Source organism: Boleophthalmus pectinirostris, unplaced genomic scaffold, assembly GCF_026225935.1.
Source record: "Boleophthalmus pectinirostris isolate CB_2022bp ecotype Guang Dong unplaced genomic scaffold, ASM2622593v1 HiC_scaffold_8, whole genome shotgun sequence".
NCBI classification, from domain to species: domain Eukaryota; kingdom Metazoa; phylum Chordata; class Actinopteri; order Gobiiformes; family Gobiidae; genus Boleophthalmus; species Boleophthalmus pectinirostris.
The window spans coordinates 16,181,079-16,202,656 of NW_026571515.1; the positions used below are offsets into that span (position 1 = coordinate 16,181,079).

The 21,578-nt window shown below is 39.0% G+C and overlaps 1 protein-coding gene across 1 annotated transcript in view; it reads right to left on the minus strand.

The window, feature by feature from the left end:
* Positions 1-395: 395 nt before the first annotated feature.
* The window catches only part of plxna3 (plexin A3), a 134,673-nt gene continuing 113,490 nt past the window's right edge, over positions 396-21,578 (minus strand). Inside the window, 15 exon segments of the mRNA XM_055166100.1 lie at positions 396-5,244; positions 5,790-5,940; positions 6,516-6,728; positions 8,140-8,309; positions 8,430-8,542; positions 10,198-10,275; positions 11,637-11,733; positions 11,859-11,962; positions 13,643-13,802; positions 17,116-17,262; positions 17,438-17,504; positions 18,446-18,546; positions 19,142-19,297; positions 19,426-19,568; positions 21,027-21,261. Of these exon segments, the coding sequence (XP_055022075.1) occupies positions 5,149-5,244; positions 5,790-5,940; positions 6,516-6,728; positions 8,140-8,309; positions 8,430-8,542; positions 10,198-10,275; positions 11,637-11,733; positions 11,859-11,962; positions 13,643-13,802; positions 17,116-17,262; positions 17,438-17,504; positions 18,446-18,546; positions 19,142-19,297; positions 19,426-19,568; positions 21,027-21,261 (2,031 nt within the window). The 3' untranslated portion in view covers positions 396-5,148.

The window sequence follows — 21,578 nt, forward strand, 5'->3', positions numbered from 1 at the left end:
AGATCTACATCAGGCCTAATCCAGGTCCAAACCATGTCTACACTAGGTCTAAACAACCCTAAACCAGGACAGAACCAAGTCTAAACCAGCACAATACCACATCTAATCCAAGTCCTAAACCAAGTCCTAAACCAAGTCCTAAACCAGGACTATGCCAAGTCTAAACCAGGTCTAAACCAGGTCTAAACCAGGTCTACGCCAAGTCTAAACCAGGTCTAAACCAGGTCTAAACCAAGTCCTAAAGCAAGTCTAAACCAGCACAATACCAAGTCTAAACCAGGTCTAAACCAAGTCTACGTCAAGTCTAAACCAAGTCTAAACCAGGTCTAAACCAGGTCTACACCAGGTCCTACAGAACCAGGTCTAAACCAGGTCCACACCAAGTTTAAGCCAGCACAACACTAGGTCTAAACCCGGTCTAAACCCAGTCTAAAACTGTACTAAACCTAGAGTACATCAGGTCTAAACCCGGTCTAAACCCGGTCTGGTATGGGTCTTATGTAACCCTATACAGTGTTCATCTGTATTCTGAGTCAGAGTCTGAGGTCTGCTCTGTTTCTCTGTAGAATACAAATATAAACCTCCGAACACACAGACCATAAAACACAACGAGCTCTTCACCATCAGCCAGAACAATACGACCACCGGATTGTAAACCTGCCACTACGAGACCAAGACTCAGACTAAAACCAGACCGCCTCCTAAAACCGTACTTTAATATTTAACCGAAGCAGAGACCAGAGCCGAGTTTGAGCGTCCATTATTCAGATTCACGATGAGCCGAGGAAGGAAACAGCATCTCAAAGCGGAGCGTACTTTTACATTAACTCTGTTTTAAATTCAGTTCAGACACACTTTTGTCTACGATAGTCTGACCTTCAGTCCTGACGATTTCTTGCTGTAATTCTCACATTCCTCACATGAGCAAACCCAGAACAAATGAGGAAAAAAATAAACCACAAATCACGAAAAAAGGTGCGTTGTACGACGGACGTTCAGATATACTAAATAATTCTGATTAAATTATTGCTATAACCTGATTAAAAATGAGTTCGACCCAACCACAAGTTCCTCATTTTCCAAATTCTGTTACTTATGCTGACATGTTTTTATTGCTTTACATTATTTAATCTTCTCTATGTGCAAACAGTGATCAAATATTAACCAGGATCCATCCAAAAGGTCATATCTAATGTCTTAATTTTACGTGAAAATAAAAAAATAAATAAATACAGATGAGTTCGAGTTGAGGCGACGGCGCAGTGCTGGTCCAGACTCCTTCAGCTCTAGTGGTTTTAATCAGGGGCTACTTTCCCTGTTTTTATTTTGTTACATCAGAACCCTTGATTTTTAAGTAACATTGATTGAAATGAAAGAGTTTGATTGAAATTACCAAACGACAGCGAAATGAAAATGAAAATTTGATGTTGCCGTAAAAAGAGAACCACCGAACGAAAGCGAGGCAGAAGATTTTCAAATTACCGAATTAAATCAGGAGTAAACCAGAAGCAACGCAGGTGGAAATGAGACGTAAATCTAAAGCCGGGCTACAAAGAAACCAAATTCATAGACAAACAGTTCATAATTTCAAAATAATTTAATGTATAAAAATCCACAAAGGACTTAAGTTAAAGGTCCCATCTTGCGTGAATTTGACTTTTGTGAGATTTAAACCATGTTATAATGTTGTTACCTCGTCAAAAACAGATCTGGAGTTGTGTTTTGTTTCATTCACACATGTTTAATTAATCCTTTTTATTAGGTTGTCTGCAGTCGTGCAGTGGGGATTTTTTTAAAGTGCGGGAACACGAACTTAAATGTCAAACCAGGAGCTGCTGGCAACAGTGAAAACAAAAAACAACCTGCACAGGCTCATGAGATCTGCAGGACTGTCCTATAGTGACCTGAGACATGAGGGACCAGGACTGATCCCAGGACTGAACCAGGAGGATTACACTAGGTCTAAACCAGGACTAAACCAGGTCTGAACCAGGTCTGAACCAGGTCTGAACCAGGTCTGAACCAGGTCTAAAGCAGGACTAAAGCAGGACTAAGCTAGGTCTAAAATGGGTCTAAACCAGGACTAAACCAGGTCTAAACCAGGTCTGAACCAGGTGTGAACTAGGTCTAAAGCAGGTCTAAACCAAAACTGAACCAGAACTAAACCAGGACTAAACCAGGTCTAAACTAGAACTGAACGAGGACTGAACCAGGACTGAGTGTTGGGATGGGCCCGTGTAGACCGTCGGGTGATCGCAGGAGAAAGGACTGATGCAGAACTCTGTAACCAACAGGGCTAAGCACAACCGTCGCCCGATCGCATTTTGCAGACACCCTGCTCCACAGGCTCGGAGTTTCTCGCTCTCAAGTCCTGGTTTAGTCCTGGTTCAGTCCTGGTCCCTCAGGTCACTACAGGACAGTACTGCAGATATCATGAGCCTATGCAGTTTGTTTTCATCATTGTCAACAGCTCTGGTTTGACTGATTTAAGTTGTAGCCATTTTATATTTGTTATTTTTTTATATACACCCCTGGTTTTCTACATGTTCAAAGCTCAAAATGCTCTGTTCCACCTTATGATGTCATATAGTGGTAATTTTCAAGTTAACAGCTCCTTTTTACCTTTAGTTCAGTAGAAATTGACAATTCCAAGCCTGAAATTATCCAAGTGATTCTAGTGACTGTGTGTGGAGTATAAAAACACAATGGAGCACTTCCTGTATTTGAGAGATGAACTTGTGTATGCATCAACACGTTTCAATGAAGCAAACCACAACTCCAGGCATGTTTTAGACGAGGAATCAACATTATAACAGATCAGAAAATATCATAACACGGGCGCTTTAAATGATTCCTTTATCAGTAGTTGAAGTGAAAATATTCTGCCTCCACGTGGTACAGTTGTCATTTTGGTCACTTTTCAACACGTTTTGAGCCCACTTCAGACTGTTGTAAACTTGTCTTGGCCTTATTTAGTGTGAAAAAGCTTTGAACAAAATGGCCTCTCTGCACAAATAACACTTAGAATTTGAATCGCTCCCAGACACCACCGTCCAAGTTCAGCCATCCGTCATAATGTTGCTTCTGTTTGGCAAAAATCCATGACCTTTTTCTCATAAAAGTTGAGTGGTTCTCCTTTCTCCAACAAATGGGATGAAGATGTAGCTTTGTACAAGTCCCGTAAAATCTTTCAAATCCACAACATTTTATTACGATAAATTGCATTTTTTTGTTATTTTTTCCATACATTATTATTATTATCTTTCATTTTTTCAAAGTCTCTTTTACAATTATGGCCACAGTCTGTCAAATCCAGGGATTTTTATAAGTGAAATCCTGGAAATATTTTGGTCCAGAAAGATCCGGTTCAGATCCGGATGTTTGTACATGGCACTAGTCTTGTTGTAGCTTTGCACAGTATTGGATTTTCTTCACTTTTGTCCTTCCTGGGCACCTGTAGCCTCATGGCTGTTTATTCAGTCCCATGTTAAAGCCATTTTCACCAAAAACAAAAACTAAGAGCTTTGTGAACGGTGCCAGAAAAAAGTCCAGAATTCTTGCAAAAAAAAAATGAAAAGTTTGAAAAATTGAGGATATTTCTCTGGTATTATTTACAGATCTGAGTGTCAGTGTGCCTCTGCTGGAATGTATTTTAAAAACTAGCTTAAACGATTTTTTAAAATTCATTTTCCGCGTTTTTTACTCGCGAAGTTTCCACAGTCTCGATTGGTCGGGCAGTACGTTACTTAAGATTCTATTGGCCAAAAGCTCAGGCCAAGTGTGACGCATGGGTATTCAAAATACTAAAGGCAATGAGAAGTTTAGAAAATGGCTCAAATTTTAGAAAATGTAGAAAGAAATTTTAAAGAGAGCACCAACAAGGATTCATTTACTACAGAAGTCATTAATATTGTTTGAGATATGTAAACAGAAGTGAATCTAAAATAAAGCAACTTCGAATAGAATCTGGGACTAGAGCTCAGTCTATTGAAAGTTCTCCAAAAATTACTGCAATATATTCTCTATTTCTATTGTATTTTGTTCATTTTAGACATGTCCGTTTACTTTTATTGACATAATTATTCTATTATTATCTTCTATTATCACTGGTGCAAAACTAAAACTATAATGTCGGGCGATGTTCTTGGATCTGCTCAAAGTTTTTCTCATACATTCAATCGATTAATCCCTGTTGGTGCAAAAAAATCTAAAGTGACATTTTAAAAACTAATAAAATAAATAAAATGATTTTAGTAGAAACCATAGTCGCTTTGATAAAATGGACACAGGAACAGGTCGGTTTAGGCATCGGGCTCAGTGTGCTGTGGCTGTGATTGTCCAGAGAAAAAAAGTGGCTCTCAAAAAACAGCAAAAACTCCTCCTCCTCCTCTGTTAAACTGAAACTGTCTCCGGTTGAGTCTAAGTTTGTGTTTCAACATCTGTAAGAAACTTTCTGTGGGTTTAAGCTTCTGGAGTAGCAACAGAGACAAGAGCGGGACAATCAGTGGAGTCAAGTTTAACGATAATTTCAGAAGGTTAGGAGTAAAGGCAAAACAAAACCCTGGAAAATCTAAAAATGTATCGATGAGAACGGTGAAATTCAGTGTCAAATCTTTCACGACGTAACTCAAGTCTCTTTCTCGATTTGTGTGTTGCTACTACAGACTTTCACCGTCACAGAAGGTTGGTCCTTACAAATGTGAAGAGTACCGATTAAAATAATTTCACTCGACCTTGTATCGTTTCAAACTCCAAACCAAAGCTGTTGATCCTGAGGTGAGCTCCTCAAATGCATTTCTGTAGATTCCTGATGTATTTTCGTTCCAGTTTTAGATTGAGATCCAAATCCCGTTTGTGTGGATCCCGGCGTGACATCTGGAGTAATTCAAACCTGAACCCAGGTTTAAAATGAAGTAAATTCCACTTCAAAGTCTGAAGTTTCTTCAAAGTCGTGTTTGAACCCAAATACCACCAAAGGAGGTAGAGGGTCCAGCTGACCACGACAAGCAGCCAAACCAGAGGGAATAAATAATGAAGGTCTGGCTGAGCAGTGGTCAGATGCAGTTCAGAAAAGCTCCTGGAGGGGGGGCTGAAGGGGGGGTCCCTGTGAGTCCGAGGGCTCTCAGTTCATGACGCTCTCTCTTTCTCTCAGCTGCTCCCTGACATCAGGTTAATGGCTTGCTCCAGTTTGTGCCTCAGTTTGTGTTTGCGACAGTATCCGTCTCTGTCCAACGCCGTCAAGATCTGAACAGACAAAGATCACAGGAATGTAACTAAAGTACTGCACTTAAGTAAAATATAGATATATAAAATGTATACTTAGGTACATTTTAAAGTGGATACTTTTTATTTTTACTTTACTACATTTAAGAGCAGTTATCTGTACTCTCTACATTGGACTGAAATGTAAAAGTATTTTTATGAGTGTTTGAGACCTGCTGAAAAGGATGAGGGTTTAATTTTAAACACATTTGTAGTGTGAGCAAAAAATAAAATGAAAACAACAACAACAGGAACAGTTGAGTCAGTTGTTTCTGTTGAACAAAATTCAGCAGAAATCTACATTTAAAGCTTCTCAAAATCTGTACACAATACTTTTACTTTTTGCTCTTTAAGTACATTTTTAACAGGTACTTTAATACTTTCCCTTATGTAGTGTTTTCATGTAATACTTGAATATACTTGAATATTTATTTTGTTCTGGTATCTGCACTTTTACTTAACAGAACTGAGTACTACTTCTACCACTGGTCCATCCTCACTGCATGTACTTCCGGTCTCATACTCACCTCTTCCTTGTACTTGTTTATGTAGAAGTAGAGCTCACTGAGCGCGCTCAGAGTGTTGAACTCGTTGCCGTGGAGACGGGACTGTTCCACCAGATAGGCGTCCATGTCCTGGTCTGAAATACTGGGCATCTTTGCTATGTCCCGGTAATACCTAAACACAGGAACGTTGGTCATTACAGTGAGAGAGGAGTTTGTACTGGAGACAGATGATGGTTCAGCAAAAACAGATTCATCTGACTGTTTTATTTACCCTGTATCTAGTACCTGCCTCACCGGCCACAACACGAAGGAGAGACAGAGTAAAAATGTGTTCAAAATGAGATCTAAGAACATTTGAAGTTGTCCTCCTTCACTGACAAGGTTAAAACACCCTATATTACGCAAAGCTGACTCTTGTGCACTTTTAGTCATATTATAATGTTAATATCTCCACAAAAACATGGAGTTGAGTTTTATTTCATTCACATGTTTGAGTAAACCTTTATTTGTAGTCTGACTACAAGTTAACAGCTTTACCTTTACTTTTAGTTCAGTAGAGATCGGCAAAGGTGGAACAAAGTGTTTTCCATTTGAGAGGAGAATTCAGCCTAAATATGCAGGATTTGTGTGTTAAATGTGTGAATGAAACAAAACAACTCCAGGCATGTTTGTGATGAGAAAATGATATAACAAATATGGGCCCTTTAAGTGTGATAACAGTAGAAGTAGTAGTAGTAGTAGTATTACCTCTCGACCCAGTTCTTGTAGTTGGGGATGTCTTTAGCGTACAGCAGTTTGTTGGAGGGTGAGTCTTTGCCGAGTCGATGTTCTGAGGTGGAGCAGGAGTCCATGAAGGTCTGGGCCACCACAGACAGGCAGGCGTCTGTGATGCTGCTCTTGTGGATGTCAAAGACGAACTGAGGGTTTTTGATCACGTTAACCCAGAACCGGAGAGGCAGGCTGCAGGGAAGAGAAAGGAGGAGACAAAGGGGAGAGAGGAGAAAGAGAAGGAGAAAGAAGAGGAGAGATGGTCATTGAAAAGTAAAAAAAAAAAGAACAAAAAAGTGATTCTTTGACACTTTGCAGTCACATCATGCTGAGGGGCTTCAGCTGTTCAAACACTGCCTGGTAAGTTTTTAGATTGTCTGAAAAAACACCAAAATGATTTATATAAAACATTTTCAGGAGCTTCGAATCAATATGAGCATTCATGGTCCTGTTTGATGTTCAACAAAAAAGGTGAGTGTGACTGAAAAACTGTTGATAATGCTCGCTAGTTTATCACTGTAATTTGAGAGAGACTTATTTAACTGTAGGGCTGGGTATCATTCAGAAGTTGCTGATACGATACATACCTCAATACACAGGCCATGATACGACACATATCTCGATACAGTGAGCTTTCAATTTGATACAATTCAATACAATACAATAAAAAACAAAGGCTAAATCATGGTTGTGATACTAAAAGTCTTTGTTAAACCACTTCTTGTGCAAAGTTCATATGAAACACAAACATTTTAATCATCAAAATAGTGAAAATGTCAAATGTGCTGCATGAACGAGCTTCCTTCCTCTGGAAAAGCAGCAAAACTGTAGCACTGTAACAAAACAATGTAACGTAATTTTTGGATTATAACGCGCACTTAAAATCCTCTAATTTTCTCAAAAATCGACAGTGCGCCTTATGTATTAATTCTGGTTGTGCTTACTGACATTGAACTGGTTTTATGTGGTACTACAAAGCCGCACTACTTGATGGATTGTCGGAGCATTATGGCTACTGTAGTCAGAAGCCTTGTGGAGTAAAACACATTCAACAAGACAGGGAGGCAACGCCGGGCGAGTTACGCCCAATCTGCCAATGGATCGTGAAGCCCTGGGCAAAGGTCTTAGTCTTGAGTGTCATCTGTTTGTTTCGCTTAATGTACCTTGTAATCCGATGCACCTTATGTATGAAAATAGACGAGAGAATTCAACATTACTGATATTGTGCCTTATAATCGTTAAAATAAATATACGGTAGTAAAATGCCAAAAAATACTCTCTTCATCACATTAAACGATATATAGATATTTCAATATTTTTTCACACACCTATTTAACAGCACAAATCAAACAAATCAAATCAAACTCCTTTTGTAGTTTCAGCTCTTCATGGTCAGACTGTGTTAAAGCAAAGCTCAGATTAAAGTCTAATTTCAGTAACAGAGCTTCAGACAGAGCAGTGCCTTAAATTAGCATCACACCCCCAGGTAACGCTGATGACACCAGCTCAAAGATATCAACACGACCTTCTTTGCACATGATTGGAGAGATGATTTTAACAGAGGTATAGATCACATTTGGACATATTTCGTGTCTTGTCTCACCAGTTGCTCTTCCAGGTGTGCCGTACGTCGGGGTCTGTGATTTGCCGTTTGTCCGCCTGCTCGTCTAAGAAGTCAAACATGTATTTGATGGCGAGGGGCAGCGCTGACCCTCGGTGCGCCGTACTGAACACCGTCTCAAACAGATCGTCCACAAACTTCTGCAGCGTCCCCTAGAGGAGAAAAAGAAAACAACAAGACACGAGTCAGACCAGTAAAAGAAGAAATGCAGGATATTCAAATAATAAAAATCTATTGACTAATTGATGATTTCAATAGAGTAATGATTGTACCTTTGTAGCCAGTAGTCTCGTGAGGTAAATCTCGGACACCATCTTGCTGCCCCGGTCTCCTTCTCTCTGGTCAGTGTGTTCATGGTTCTTCACCAGATGCCACAGTTTTGTACCTAAAGAAATTCATAAACTCCTTAAAAATGGGAGTATTACACTTCTGTGCAACATATTAATTTTGTTTTTGACATTATGAGTCTCCCCTCTGCCCTTGCTCCTGGTATTAAGTCACTTTCCTTTCAGAGTTTCATCATAACTAGGGTGACCAGACTTCCCTATTTACCCAGGACAGTCCCAGTTTTGAGCCCTGTGTCTCCTGTCCCAGCAGATTTATCTAAAACCAGTGATTTGTCCCAGTTTTATACAAGAAATGTCCCAGGCAGAGGTGGGACCAAGTCATTGTTTTGCAAGTCTCAACTAAGTCTCAAGTCTCTGACCTCAAGTCCAAGTCAAGCCTCAGGTCCATAAGTCCAAGTCAAGTCCAAATCATCTGCTTTGAGCCTCAAATAATTTTAAGTTTTTAAACCAAAGTACCAAATACAGCTTTGGTTTTTGCAATTAATATGAATTTTAAACTAAATAGTACTTAAAAAGTCATGGTATATTTATTTATGAGTATTTATATAAGAGTTGTAGAAATGCTATTTTTTCCTTCTCTAGTCTTCTCAAGTCACAGGGCTCAAATCCAAGTCAAGTCCCAAGTCATTGAGCTTCAAGTCCAAATCGATTCTCAAGTCTTCATCCATTTTATCAAGTCAAGTCTCAAGTCCTAAAAATATTGACAAGTCTGACTCGAGTTCAAGTCACAACTTGCAAGTCCCCAACTCTAGTCCCAGGTGTCCCTATTTTTAAACAATTTGATCTAAACCAGGTCTAAACCAGGACTAAACTAAGACTAAACCAGGACTAAAACAGTACTATCACAATATTTGACTAATCAGATCTTCTCCAGCAGTAAAGAGGAGCATAAATTATCATTCGTTTAGCCAAAATACATGGGCCTGTGCTTGCAAATGACAATATATTTTTTTTAAAAAAGTGGCCTCATAAGTCCCTCAGAATATGACTGATGTGAGAATCCGCAATGTTACATGCTCTTTTCACAATTTTATTTATACCAACCATCCCAACCCAGGAGTGTCCCAGTTTTGAATTTAGAAACTTTGGTCACTCTAATCCTAACACAATCACAAACTACTGCACATCGCTTCAGGTTTGTGAAGTTGTAGTGTATTGTTTTGTATCCTGCTTTTGTATATTTATGGAGAATTGTCGTGTGGAAGTGGGGATGTCAGGCTTGTGGGATGAGCACTGGACAGACTAACAGGGTTCTGGAGAGATCACTAGATTACTTAAGTATTCATCGACGACATCTAAAACCTCGTCAGGCATGTTTTTGATGAGGGAACAACATTGTAATATGGTAGAAAGCTCCAAAGTTGATTTAGCATAATAGTCCCATGTTTTCTTTATAATTTAAGCCCCTAAAAACCGTTGTCACCTCTGCTAGTCACATCTTCACTTTTTTGTATAGCTGTAATAAAAAATTAAAATTATCTACATGTACAGTGTGAGAATATGTCATTCGTAGTGGTCAAAGCTTTCGGTGCAGAACGGCCCAGACTGGCTCCCCATCCCCAGAGGGAGTGAATGAAAAATGCAATGTTAAGTGACTTTGAGTGTCTGAAGAAAAAAACACCATCTCTAAGCCCAATGCATTATTCAGTACTATTATTTATTCATCTACTGTAAAAATGCAAATATGACGTACCCGTTTCCTGGTCTGGTGTGATCATAGGAGCTCTGGATCTGAGGCTGTCTGGACTGCTCGACGTCCGCAACAGTGACTCTGAAGAAAAAGACAAAAATAGAGGAGAGAAAATGAAAAAATGTTTAGGCGGTGCAGCTGTATTGTTGTTTGGTTGGGCTGAGAAATCTACAGAAGGTTATGAGGAGTGGTAAAAGAGCACTGTTGGGCAAGTTACTTCAAAACTGTAATGTGTTATTTATTACTTGTTACTGTCATTTCAAAGTTATTTGTTACTTTACAATATTACTGCATTTAAAATATAAGGCATCACACGACTATTGTATTACATTTAAGTCTCTCACCAAAATAACTGTCGCTGATTGTCAAATAACCATCAGAGAGCGAAGATGCCGAACTTTTGCGTCGTATATGGACTGAACTAAGACCTGAACCAGGACTAAACCAGGATTAAACCAGGATTAAACCAGGACTGAATCAGAGCTGAATAAGGACTAAACCAGGACTAAATCAGGTCTAAACCAGGACTAAACCAGGACTGAACCAGGTCTAAACCAGGACTAAACCAGGACTAAACCAGGACTAAACCAGGACTAAACCAGGACCAAACCAGGACCAAACCAGGACTAATCTTGGTCTAGGACTTGAAATCTAGGGAAACCCCTGAGAGAACCCCAAGCCCGTGGAGCATAGTGTCCACAAAGCGCAACTGGGCGTCAGCCTCGATTAGCCCTGGGGAGCGAACTGTAACTTTGGCATTTCACCGCTGCTGATATCGCAGTGATTTTAGCGAATTTGTATGAAGAAAGAAGTGGTAGTAGCAGCAGTAGCAGTAGTAGTAGTAGCAGTAGTAGTAGTAGCGTAACGTAGCAGTGTAGTAGCAGTAGTAGTAGTAGCAGTAGTAGGCAGTAGCAGTAGTAGCAGTAGTAGCAGTAGTAGTAGTGTAGTAGTTAGCAGTAGTAGCAGTAGTAGAGCAGTAGTAGTAGTAGTAGTAGTAGTAGCAGCAGTAGCGTAGTAGTAGTTAGTAGTAGCAGTAGAAGTAGTAGTAGTAGTAGTAGCGTAGCAGTAGTAGTAGCAGTAGTAGTAGTAGAGTAGTAGCAGTAGTAGCAGTAGTAGCAGTAGTAGTAGCAGTAGTAGCAGTAGTAGTAGTAGCAGTAGTAGTAGTAGTAGTAGTAGTAGTAGCAGTGCAGTAGTAGTAGTAGCAGTAGTAGTAGTAGTAGTAGCAGTAGTAGTAGTAGTAGTAGTAGTAGGCAGTAGCAGTAGTAGTAGTAGTAGTAGTAGTAGCAGTAGCAGTGGCAGTAAAAGTAGTAGCAGGGGTAGTAGTAGTAGCAGTAGCAATAGTAGTAGTAATAACAGTAGTAGTAACAGTAGTAAGAACGGGAATAGTAATACAAGTAGGAGTCGTAGTAGTAGTAGTAGTAGTAGTAGTAGTGTATTTGTACCATATCGGCTGAGGGATCTGGTGAAGGTGAAGGAGTTGGCGATGTTGTAGGCAGAGACCTGTTTCTGAACTAAAGCCACCAGAGAACCGTCCGTCACCTTGAAAAATACACAAGAATTTTCCCTTAAATCGCAGGAAAAACATGTTTCATTGCCAAAAATACTTCATCATGACCCCCCACTCTCATTGATTACTATCGCTGTACTGCAAAATCATGTTTTACCTGGTAGTGTGCTAGAGTGTTGAGTCTCTTCCAGTCACTCTCGATTTTAGTTGTAACATCTTCGTCCTGAAGAATGATCCTGGTCAGACGGCCCTGGCGCCACTCTGAAATCACATTATTTTTTATGATTATACGTAACTGGGGTCAGTCACATCTACTACAGGTCTGAAGGGGGCATAGACTGATTTAAAATGGCAGCGTGTGGGCTCCGGTTAAAGGGCCAGTATTGCGCTATTTTCCAATCTACTGTATGTTATAATGTTGTTTCCTCATCACAAACATACCCGGAGTTGTGTTTTGTCTGTTTCACACCATATTTAACACACAAACCCTGCATACTTTAATATTTAGTTCTTCTCTCAAACAGAAAACACTCCACCTTGTGATTTCATATAGTATCAGGGGCAGAGTTAGCAATTTGGGGGCCCTAGGCGAACTTGAGTTTGGGGCCCTCACTGTAATCCATGTTTTGTTTTGTTTTGAATATATTTAATTGTCTGTTTTTCTCCATTGTTCTTAAGACATGCACATCTCTATTTATTTGAATTATGGTGAATTGGAAACTTGTCTTATTAGTTCGGTCGCCAACTAGATAATCAGAGCTGAAAGCAGTTTTATTTTTTTGCTAGTACAATTACATTTTTGTTTACATCCTTTACATATGATTATTATTATTTTTCTTATGATAATTGTTTAAAAGTAAACTTACTCTCACTAAATGTCATATTGAGACTACGTTTACACTGAAACAAATCCGCGTATCACTATATCACCGTATCGGAAACGATCTGCGTCCAGACACGTCGTTTCTGTGTCCGCAAGCCTTCCCTATCCACAACTTTGAGCATATTTGTTTATGTTTTACAGAAACGAAACTTAAAACCACATGTCTAATAAGCATAAACTAAGAGCTAAAAAAAAACAGCTCGCTATTGTGCGCTGATGCGGTTCAGCTTCTGTCAGACTAAAGGACATGACTCAGTGGATTATGAGTGTTCTTTCTGTGACAGAGGGGTGTTCTGCTGATGGTGAGTCTGTTCTGTGTTTCTATCGCGTTGGAGATGTTAAACATTTCAGAGATTATACGTCTGCAGGTCATACGCATAGACCACATTTATGAATGGACATATATCTAAGCCTCTTAGCGTTTTGGCAGTGAATTACTTTGCAGCGCGTCGACCTACATCAGCGTATCCACGTTTTCAGGCATCCACACAGTGCTGGATCAGATCTGTACTCAAATGAATTTGAGAGAACTGGCAGCACCAGATCGCTCCACCTCTAGAGCCGTTTTCAATTGGATTAGTGTGAACGAACACTGCATCCACAACGACAATGACTCGAATACGTACTAGTGTGGATGGGGCCTGCTGAGAGAAAATCTAATCGCTCTGAGGGCAATTGGTTGGGAGCCCCGAGCAGCCGCCTCCATTTGCCTAATTGTAGCGCCGCCTCTGTATAGTATATTGTGTTTTTAAACTCCATACACCTTCACTAGAATCATTTAGATCATTTCAGCCCTGGAATTGCCGATCTCTACTGAACTAAAGGTAGATGTTAATTTGAAAACTACCGCTTCATGACATCACAAGGTTGAACAGAGCATTTTGAGCTTTGAAGATGTAAACAGCCAAATAATAAAGGATTACTCAAACACTCTGGGTATGTTTTTGATGACGTAACAACATTATAACATGATTTAAAGCTTGCAATACTCAATTTAGCGTAATATAGGACCTTTAATATTATGATGTTACAGTAAGTAATAGCACTATATATCTTACCCAGATCCATATCGTCTGCCTGTGGTCTCTGGGAGAAGGGGATTCCTTTGTAAACAGTGTCCAGGAGTTTGTCTTTGACCTGAGTGATGGTGTCACAGTTCAGCACCTTCACTGGGATCTCAGTACCAGCCTCGCCCTCCGGAGGGATGCACATCAGGGTCTGGAAATTCACAAGATTACACAGGCTATTATAATGTGTATACAAAGAAGTGTCGTGCACAGAATCTGAAGAAGCGAATATATATTTGTATAAATGACAATAAAAAGGAGGAAGCACAGGCAGAGTCACATTGAGGTTGTGATTTAGTCCAAGCTTAGTTCAAATTTTAATGGTCTGTGTAAAAGCGTGAAAGAAACCTTAAAGAAAACAGATTGTGCTCGTGTCTGCTACATAGTTATAATCTACGACACGCCTGGATCATTATGTTATGCGCATTTAAATCGCAGTATTCATCTAAAACCACTTGATAAAAGAAACAAGTCTGCCAACTTCAGCGTAAAAAAACTGCAGTGCCCAGTGGGAGCTGACGTCACGGTAAACATCATCACAACAAAAAGCTGGCATCTCCTGTGGAAAGCTGCACGTCACATTAGCGAGCAGCTGATTCTTTTTTTTTCCATTTGCACCAAAATGACGCAGCTCTGCCAAGTCCTACACGTATCATTGATCAAGAAAATAAAATTGGAGAACAAAGTACGGAGCAGTTGGTGTATGCAGGTGGTGGAGAAATAAAGATTACTCAAACATGTACGAATCACTCCAAAAACAACTTCGAGAGGGTAAATGAAAAGGGGAAACGAACATGGTTAAAAGCTTTGAAAAGTCGATTTTTCAGCTTTTCAACAAATGCTTTGGTCAAAATCTTTTGGAAGCTATGCAAAGCGTTTAGATATTTTGTAATGTGATTGTGTCCCTCGCTCAGATGAGTCAGTAGCCCGTATTCCTGCATCAAATATATGGCAAAGGAAATAAGCTTATCTCCAAAATTACTTTACTGGCAACACAAGGTTTGTTTTACCCATAAACTGTATAAAAAAAAAAAAAGGACTACGGGAGTGCAGCATCTCTCATAGAGTTCGGCTCCAGCAGGGTTCCCACTCTTTTTCAATGACAAAACTTTAAAACTTTTCCATGACTTTTTCATGACCTAGAGTGAATTTTCCATGACTTTACGGCACCTAAACGTGTAGAATTGAGCATACTTTTAGGGATAAATATGAAATGTTAAAAGTTTCCACCTTATAGTTTGGTTTTATAGTTTTTCAACATTCAAAATACTGTCGGTGCATTTATTGTTGTCTCTTTTAAACAAAAAGCGCATACGTTTGGAAGTAATCATGTAATAATGATAACTTGACAAAACGCAGTAGTTGTATGAAAGAGATACTAAAAGTCCATGACATTTCCAAAACTTTCATAGAATTTACAAAATTCCATGACTTCTCCAGGCCTGAAAAATGACATTTTCAATTTCCATGACCGTGGTGAACCCTGCTCCAAACCAAAGGAAACTCAGGAGGCTAGCAGTTATAGGAGCAAATTTGGAGCCAGCTCTTATTAGGAATAGGAATTTATTTATGGACATAATAGTGAAATTAAAACACTGGGATCAAGTACAGTGGGTTAATAAGAACATTTTAAGACCAAAATAATGAGTGGGGCTGGGTTATGAAGCTGGCGATATGATACACACACCTCGATACAGTGCACTTTCAATTGGATATGATATATTTCAAATCGATATGGTTCAATAAAAATAATGGCTAAATAATGACTACGATACTAAAAGTCTTTGTTAAACCACTTCTTGTGCAAAATTCATATGAAATGCCCATTTTAATCATCAAAACAGTGAAAATGTCAAATGTGTCACATAAAAGAGTTTCTTTCCTCTAAACAAGCAACAAAACTGTGGCGTTGTAACAAAATAATTGAGTAAAATACACCAAAAAATACTCTTGCGATATATATATATATATATATATATATATATATATATATATATATATATATATATATATATATATATATATATATATATATATATATATATATATATATATATATATATATATATATATATATGATATATATATATATATATATATATATATATATATATATATATATATATATATATATATATTAGGGGTGTCAAATTATCGCGTTAATTGCGATTAATTAATTACAGTCATATTTAGCACGTTATGTTTTTTAATCGCGTTAATCTCATTTTTTATCTCTAAATTTACTGTTTCTGTATGCGAGTTGCTTTATTATTAAACCAGTTTTTATGTGTGACATGAAATATAAAAGAAAATAACAAATATAATATCGCCTGAAAACAACCTGCATAGGCTCATGATGTCTGCACTACTGTCCTATAGTGACCTGCCACATGAGGGGACACGCACACAAACACACACAAACACAAACAAACACAAACACAAACACACACCTTCATCATCGTCATTAACCTGAGAACGTGTGGACCACGTTTCCTTCCGTAGACACTGCGCGGACACCGACGTGCTGCCGTGAGCCGCGTGTGAACCGTGTTTTCTCGCTTCCTCCTGTGCGCCTCTAAACCAGAACTAACACCAAGACTAAAACCAGGACTAATCCAGTCCAGGACTAAACCAGGACTAAACCAGGACTAAACCAGAACTAAAACCAGGTCTAAACCAGGTCTAAACCAGGACTAAACCAGGACTAAACCAGGTCTAAACCAGGACTAAACCAGGACTAAACCAGAACTAACACCAGGACTAAAACCAGGACTAACCCTTTCCAGGACTAAACTAGGACTAAAGTAGGACTAACTAGGACTAAAGCAGGTCTAAACCAGGTCTAAACCAGGACTAAAACCAGTGATCTCATATATAAAGCATTTCTCTATCAATAATATTTTTAATATGGTTAAGGAAAGACTGGACTTTTTATTGTCTTTAAGTAGACAAAAGTTATTATGTTCAGATTTCCTCGTCTTTGCTGCTTTACAGCAAACAGTTTCTTATTCATTAAGACTTGAGCTCAACAGCCAAATTGGAGAGATTTGTTAAACAATAAATGACTTTATAAAGTCACTTTTTTTAATCTATATCAGTCTTTTGATCTGCCACAATAATGTAATAATAATGAATTTAAATGAAAATACCTCAAATTGAAGGCTTTTCTCAGCAATTTTTAGGTGAGATTAAAATGAGATTAATTAGATTAATTAATTACAGATCATAATTAATTAATCTCTCAATTTTTTTTTAAATCGCATGACAGCATATATATATATATATATATATTATATATATATATATATATATATATATATATATACATATACACACACACACATATACAGCAGCCCATGATATCGATACACTCTGTCTATGGTTTTACCCCAGTCCCTCATGCAGACATTGTGACATCACTTGAAACACAGCAGTAGTATTTTTTCATCATTTGTTTTCTTTACCAGTTGTTTGTAGTCGATCTGCTGTCGTATTAACTTGTCCTCACTGAGAGAATAGCGAGCCTCTCCTGTAATGGCGTCTATGGGGCCCTTCTCCATCTGCTGCTTTATGGCACAGTACAGCATAAACAGAGGCTCTCCAGCGCACTCCTGAAAACACAACACAGAGAGCAGGTTATGTTGATGAAGCCCGTTTCAGTGTCATTTTGGTGTTTGTTTACAGGCCTAGTTTCGCAGCAATTTTATAACAGTTCTGAGAAGACTTTATGCAATAATGCTATAGACGGCTATTCAAACTTTCTCCGCACATAACTGAGGAGTGTACCTTGAGGAAGCGATGCAGGAGGAAGGTGAACCAGTTCGTCAGCATCTTTTCAGCCACAGACTCCGTCCTAGAAACACATAAGTGGGAGAGATCGTTATTAAACAGTAATATATGATTTAGTGTAAAATCTAAGCACAGAGGTGGGATCAAGTCTTTGTTCGGCAAGTCTCAAGTCTTTGACCTCAAGTCCAAGTCAAGTCTTGACTCACTGGCCCATAAGTCAAGTCCAAGTCATCTGCTTTGAGCTTCAAGTAATTTCAAGTCTTTAAAGCAAAGCACCAAATATAGCTTAGAGTTTTGCTATTTATATGATTTTTACACTCATTGTACTTTAAAAAGTCATGGTATATTTATATATGAGTATTTATATAAGAGTTGTAGAAATGCAAATTTTTCCTTTTTAAATGTCTTGGCAAGATCTTAGTGTGAATCAATACAGTCAGGTAGAAAGAATTCAGATTTAAAAGTACTAAACAAGTTATTTTGTCATGAAGGATCTGGTTTTATGTAGTTAACTGTTTCACTGTATTGTACGAGATTGTACTGTATTGTACTGTATATTACTGTGAGACATTTGAGGATACTTTATCACAGTACTTCAGTTACATCCAAAGTGACAAACAGAAATGGGAGGGACATGTTCCAGTTTGTTCCTGTAAAATTAAACACCGCATGTATCAACTGTAAAGAGAAAAGTATTTTCTAAGAACATAATATTTTTTAGGAGAAGCATCAAGTCTTCTCAAGTCACAGAGCTCAAGTCCGAGTCAAGTCCCAAGTCGTTGACCTTCAAGTACAAGTCGAGTCCCAAGTCTTAGTCCATTTTATCAAGTCAAGTCTCAAGTCCTAAAAATAGTGACTCAAGTCTGACTCGAGTCCAAATCCCCACCTCTGTCTAAGCAATCCACCATTGAATTATTTCCATTAAAAGCATAAGACTGCTGCACTGCTTGAGCTTATCTTTGAGCTTTAGATGGATAATTGTAGTAAAATGAGATCAAAGTTCACCTCCTGAGCAGTAGTTTGGGGTGGTTCCTGTTCTCCAGGTTCTTCTCGATCAGATCGGCCAAAAGCTGCTTCAGAACCACTGTGGCGTACTCCATTCGACCCTGGGAAAACAAGATAATAAATCCTAATGATTCTGAAGAGTGTCTTTGCTTGCTATTGCGGTTTCCTTCTTTACTTTGCTTTTTAATCAGTTTACCTCCTCCAACACCAGATAATGTGTCTATTTTTGATTTTCTTTCAAATAAAACAAGACTTTTAAACCATTTTTACATTTTTTAACAAATCATCTGAAGAACCAGCAACATGTCGGGGAGAAAAGACCAAGGGAATTCTGTCTGTGAGCGCTGTCGGAACTATCAACAAGAAATTAATGAGCTACAAGCATGGATATTTGCTTTAGAAACTGAACAAGGACTTCATCAGACACTACCAGTGACTTCCAGAGGTGAGCAGCCCACAGTTACTTCCAGAGAAGAGGGTGAAAAAACTTTCCAAAACTTTGTACAGGCCAAAATGCAAAGCCAACACAAAAGACAATGCAAATGCAGAATATTATAGTTTCTAATATTTAGAAACTTAGAAAAGAACATGCAGTAAATGGATACAACAGTAGATACCAAACTAGTGTTTAAGTTTAGCGAGTATGGGCGTGTCTTTATGGATATCTGAAGGAAATCTGTTCATATTGCCACATACCTGCAGAGCGGCCATGAGCAGAGACGCCACATTCCCCCGGTCCCTCATGGAGAACGACCTTTGACCTTCCAGAGTGTGTATGAAGGTCAACAGGAACATCTTATTGTTGAGCAGCTGAGAGAAGAGACGCAGCGCCTTCTCCACGTTAGCAGGGGACTGGAGACAGGAGCAAAACCGGGTTAGAACCAGGACTTAACCAGGACTTAACCAGGACTTAACCAGGACTTAACCAGCTCTATGCCAGGGCTTAAGTATGGTCAGGTCCAGGTTATAGTGTGACTTACATCCAGCTCTTTGAGGACTGGGTGCTCCTCGATTCCCGGGAACATGACTCTCATGGTGTAGGTGCGATATTCCAGAAACGGGATTTTGACTCCGTCCATGTCGTTGGTGAGCTCCTGGATGTCGGTCTGCAGCTCTGCGAATGCTACGAGACACAATGGACAGAACAGACTTAGACTTAAAATGATGCATTTCTTGAGTAATAACTATGTGTTTTTAAAAAATATGATTGCGTATTTGATGTTTTTTGTTGAAAAAAAAAAAAATAAATAAAAAATAGTAGATAGATCAAAATATGTTGAAGGGCCTATATTATGAAATATTGCCATGTTATAATGTTGTTACCTCCTCAAAAACATACCTGCAGTTGTGTTTTGATTCATTCACACGTTAGAGTATCCCTTTATTAGTCTATAAGCTCAAAATACTTAGTTCCACCTTGTGATGTCATGAAGTGGTAGTTTTCAAGTTCACAGCTCCTCTTTAAATCAATAGAGATGGGTAATTCTAGGGCTGGTGTATGGAGTTTAAAAAACACAGTGGAATTCTGAAATCGTATTGGTCACAGATTTGGAGTCATATAAACCATGTTTTTGGGTCTAAATTGATGTTTACTTTTGAGTTTTTATACTTGGGAGATTTTAAAGTCCAGAATTGGAGAAATGATGATTAGAAAGTTATTAGCAACCCTACTTGTAGCAAGAAAAAAAGCCATTACAAGAAAATGGCTGAGGAGTGAATAGAAATAGTCTATGAAATCTATGTGACGGAAAAGCTGTCTTTCACCCTTTGGACCCAAACGGACTCTTTTTATGAAACATGGATAAAATTGACTGAGTATGTGAAACCTTTTAGATCGGACATTATCTGAAAACTAATACTGTAAACACATCTATATTTACATTTCAATGAACGACTGTAACGGAACTCTTCTCCTAAAAAATAAAAATTACAAAAAATCTAAAACACAGTGGAGCACTTTCTGTATTACCACATGACATCACAAACTGGAATAGAGAGTTTTCAGCCCGTATTCACATGGGATAAGTACAACCTGGGGACGTCTGGTAATTTGTAAATTACCGCTCCACTTCTGTGTTATTTGCAACGCATTCTCACGGGATAAGCAAAGTCCGTGAATTACTCTATTTTACTGAAATTGACTGCGATTGAAAGAGAGAAGAATGCAGAAAGAAAAAAAAAGAGATAGAAAAGACGCATAATTACAACAAACACTGAGTTGCAAACTCTGGACTAGTATTATGACCGGACGCCTGTGTTTGGCGAAATATAGTTGGTAATTTGCGGAGGAATTTTTACTTTACAATTACAGACTTGGCGCATTTGCACGGGATTAAGATCTCAGGCATGCTCTGCAGTTATTACAAATCACCAAAGGTCGACAGGTAAAGCTTATCCAGTGCGAATAGGGCTTAAATATGCACAATTTGTGTGTTAAACGTGTGAATGAAACAAACAAATTCAGGATGATTGATGAAGAAACAACATTATAACAGATCAGAGTAATATGAGCCCTTTAAACAAAAAGTGAAACACAAACAAAAAGGTTTCATGCAAGACTTATTTCAAAACTCTGTCTCACCCTCCTTGCACTCTAGCGCCACCCGGCTCTCCAGGTTGTCCATCTGTAACTGCAGGCGTTTGAGCGTGCGGTCAGCGTCTCTGGTCTTCCTCTTGTACGCGATGAGGACGGCGATAATGGCAATCAGCAGGACGCCGCCTCCGGCCCCGATCCCGATGATGGCGGGCAGAGTCAGGGCGGAGTCTGAGTAGATGTGGAGGGTCCCAGGGGAGTACTCCAGACCCCCAACCAGGATCTGAGAGAGGACAAAGACAGGGGTTAGAAACAAGGGCCAAACCAGGACTAAATGAGGACTAAACCAGGACTAAACCAGGGCTGAACCAGAACTAAACCAGGGGTGAACCAGGACTAAACCAGGGTGAACCAGCGGCAAACAGGACTAAACCAGGACTAAGCCAGACCAACCAGGACCAAACCAGGACTGAACCTGGACCAAAACAGGACTAAAACAGGACCAAACCAGTACCAAACCAGGGCCAAGGCTAAACCAGGAACTAAACCAAGACTAAACCAGGACTAAACCAGGGTTAAAGCAAGACTAAACAAGGACCA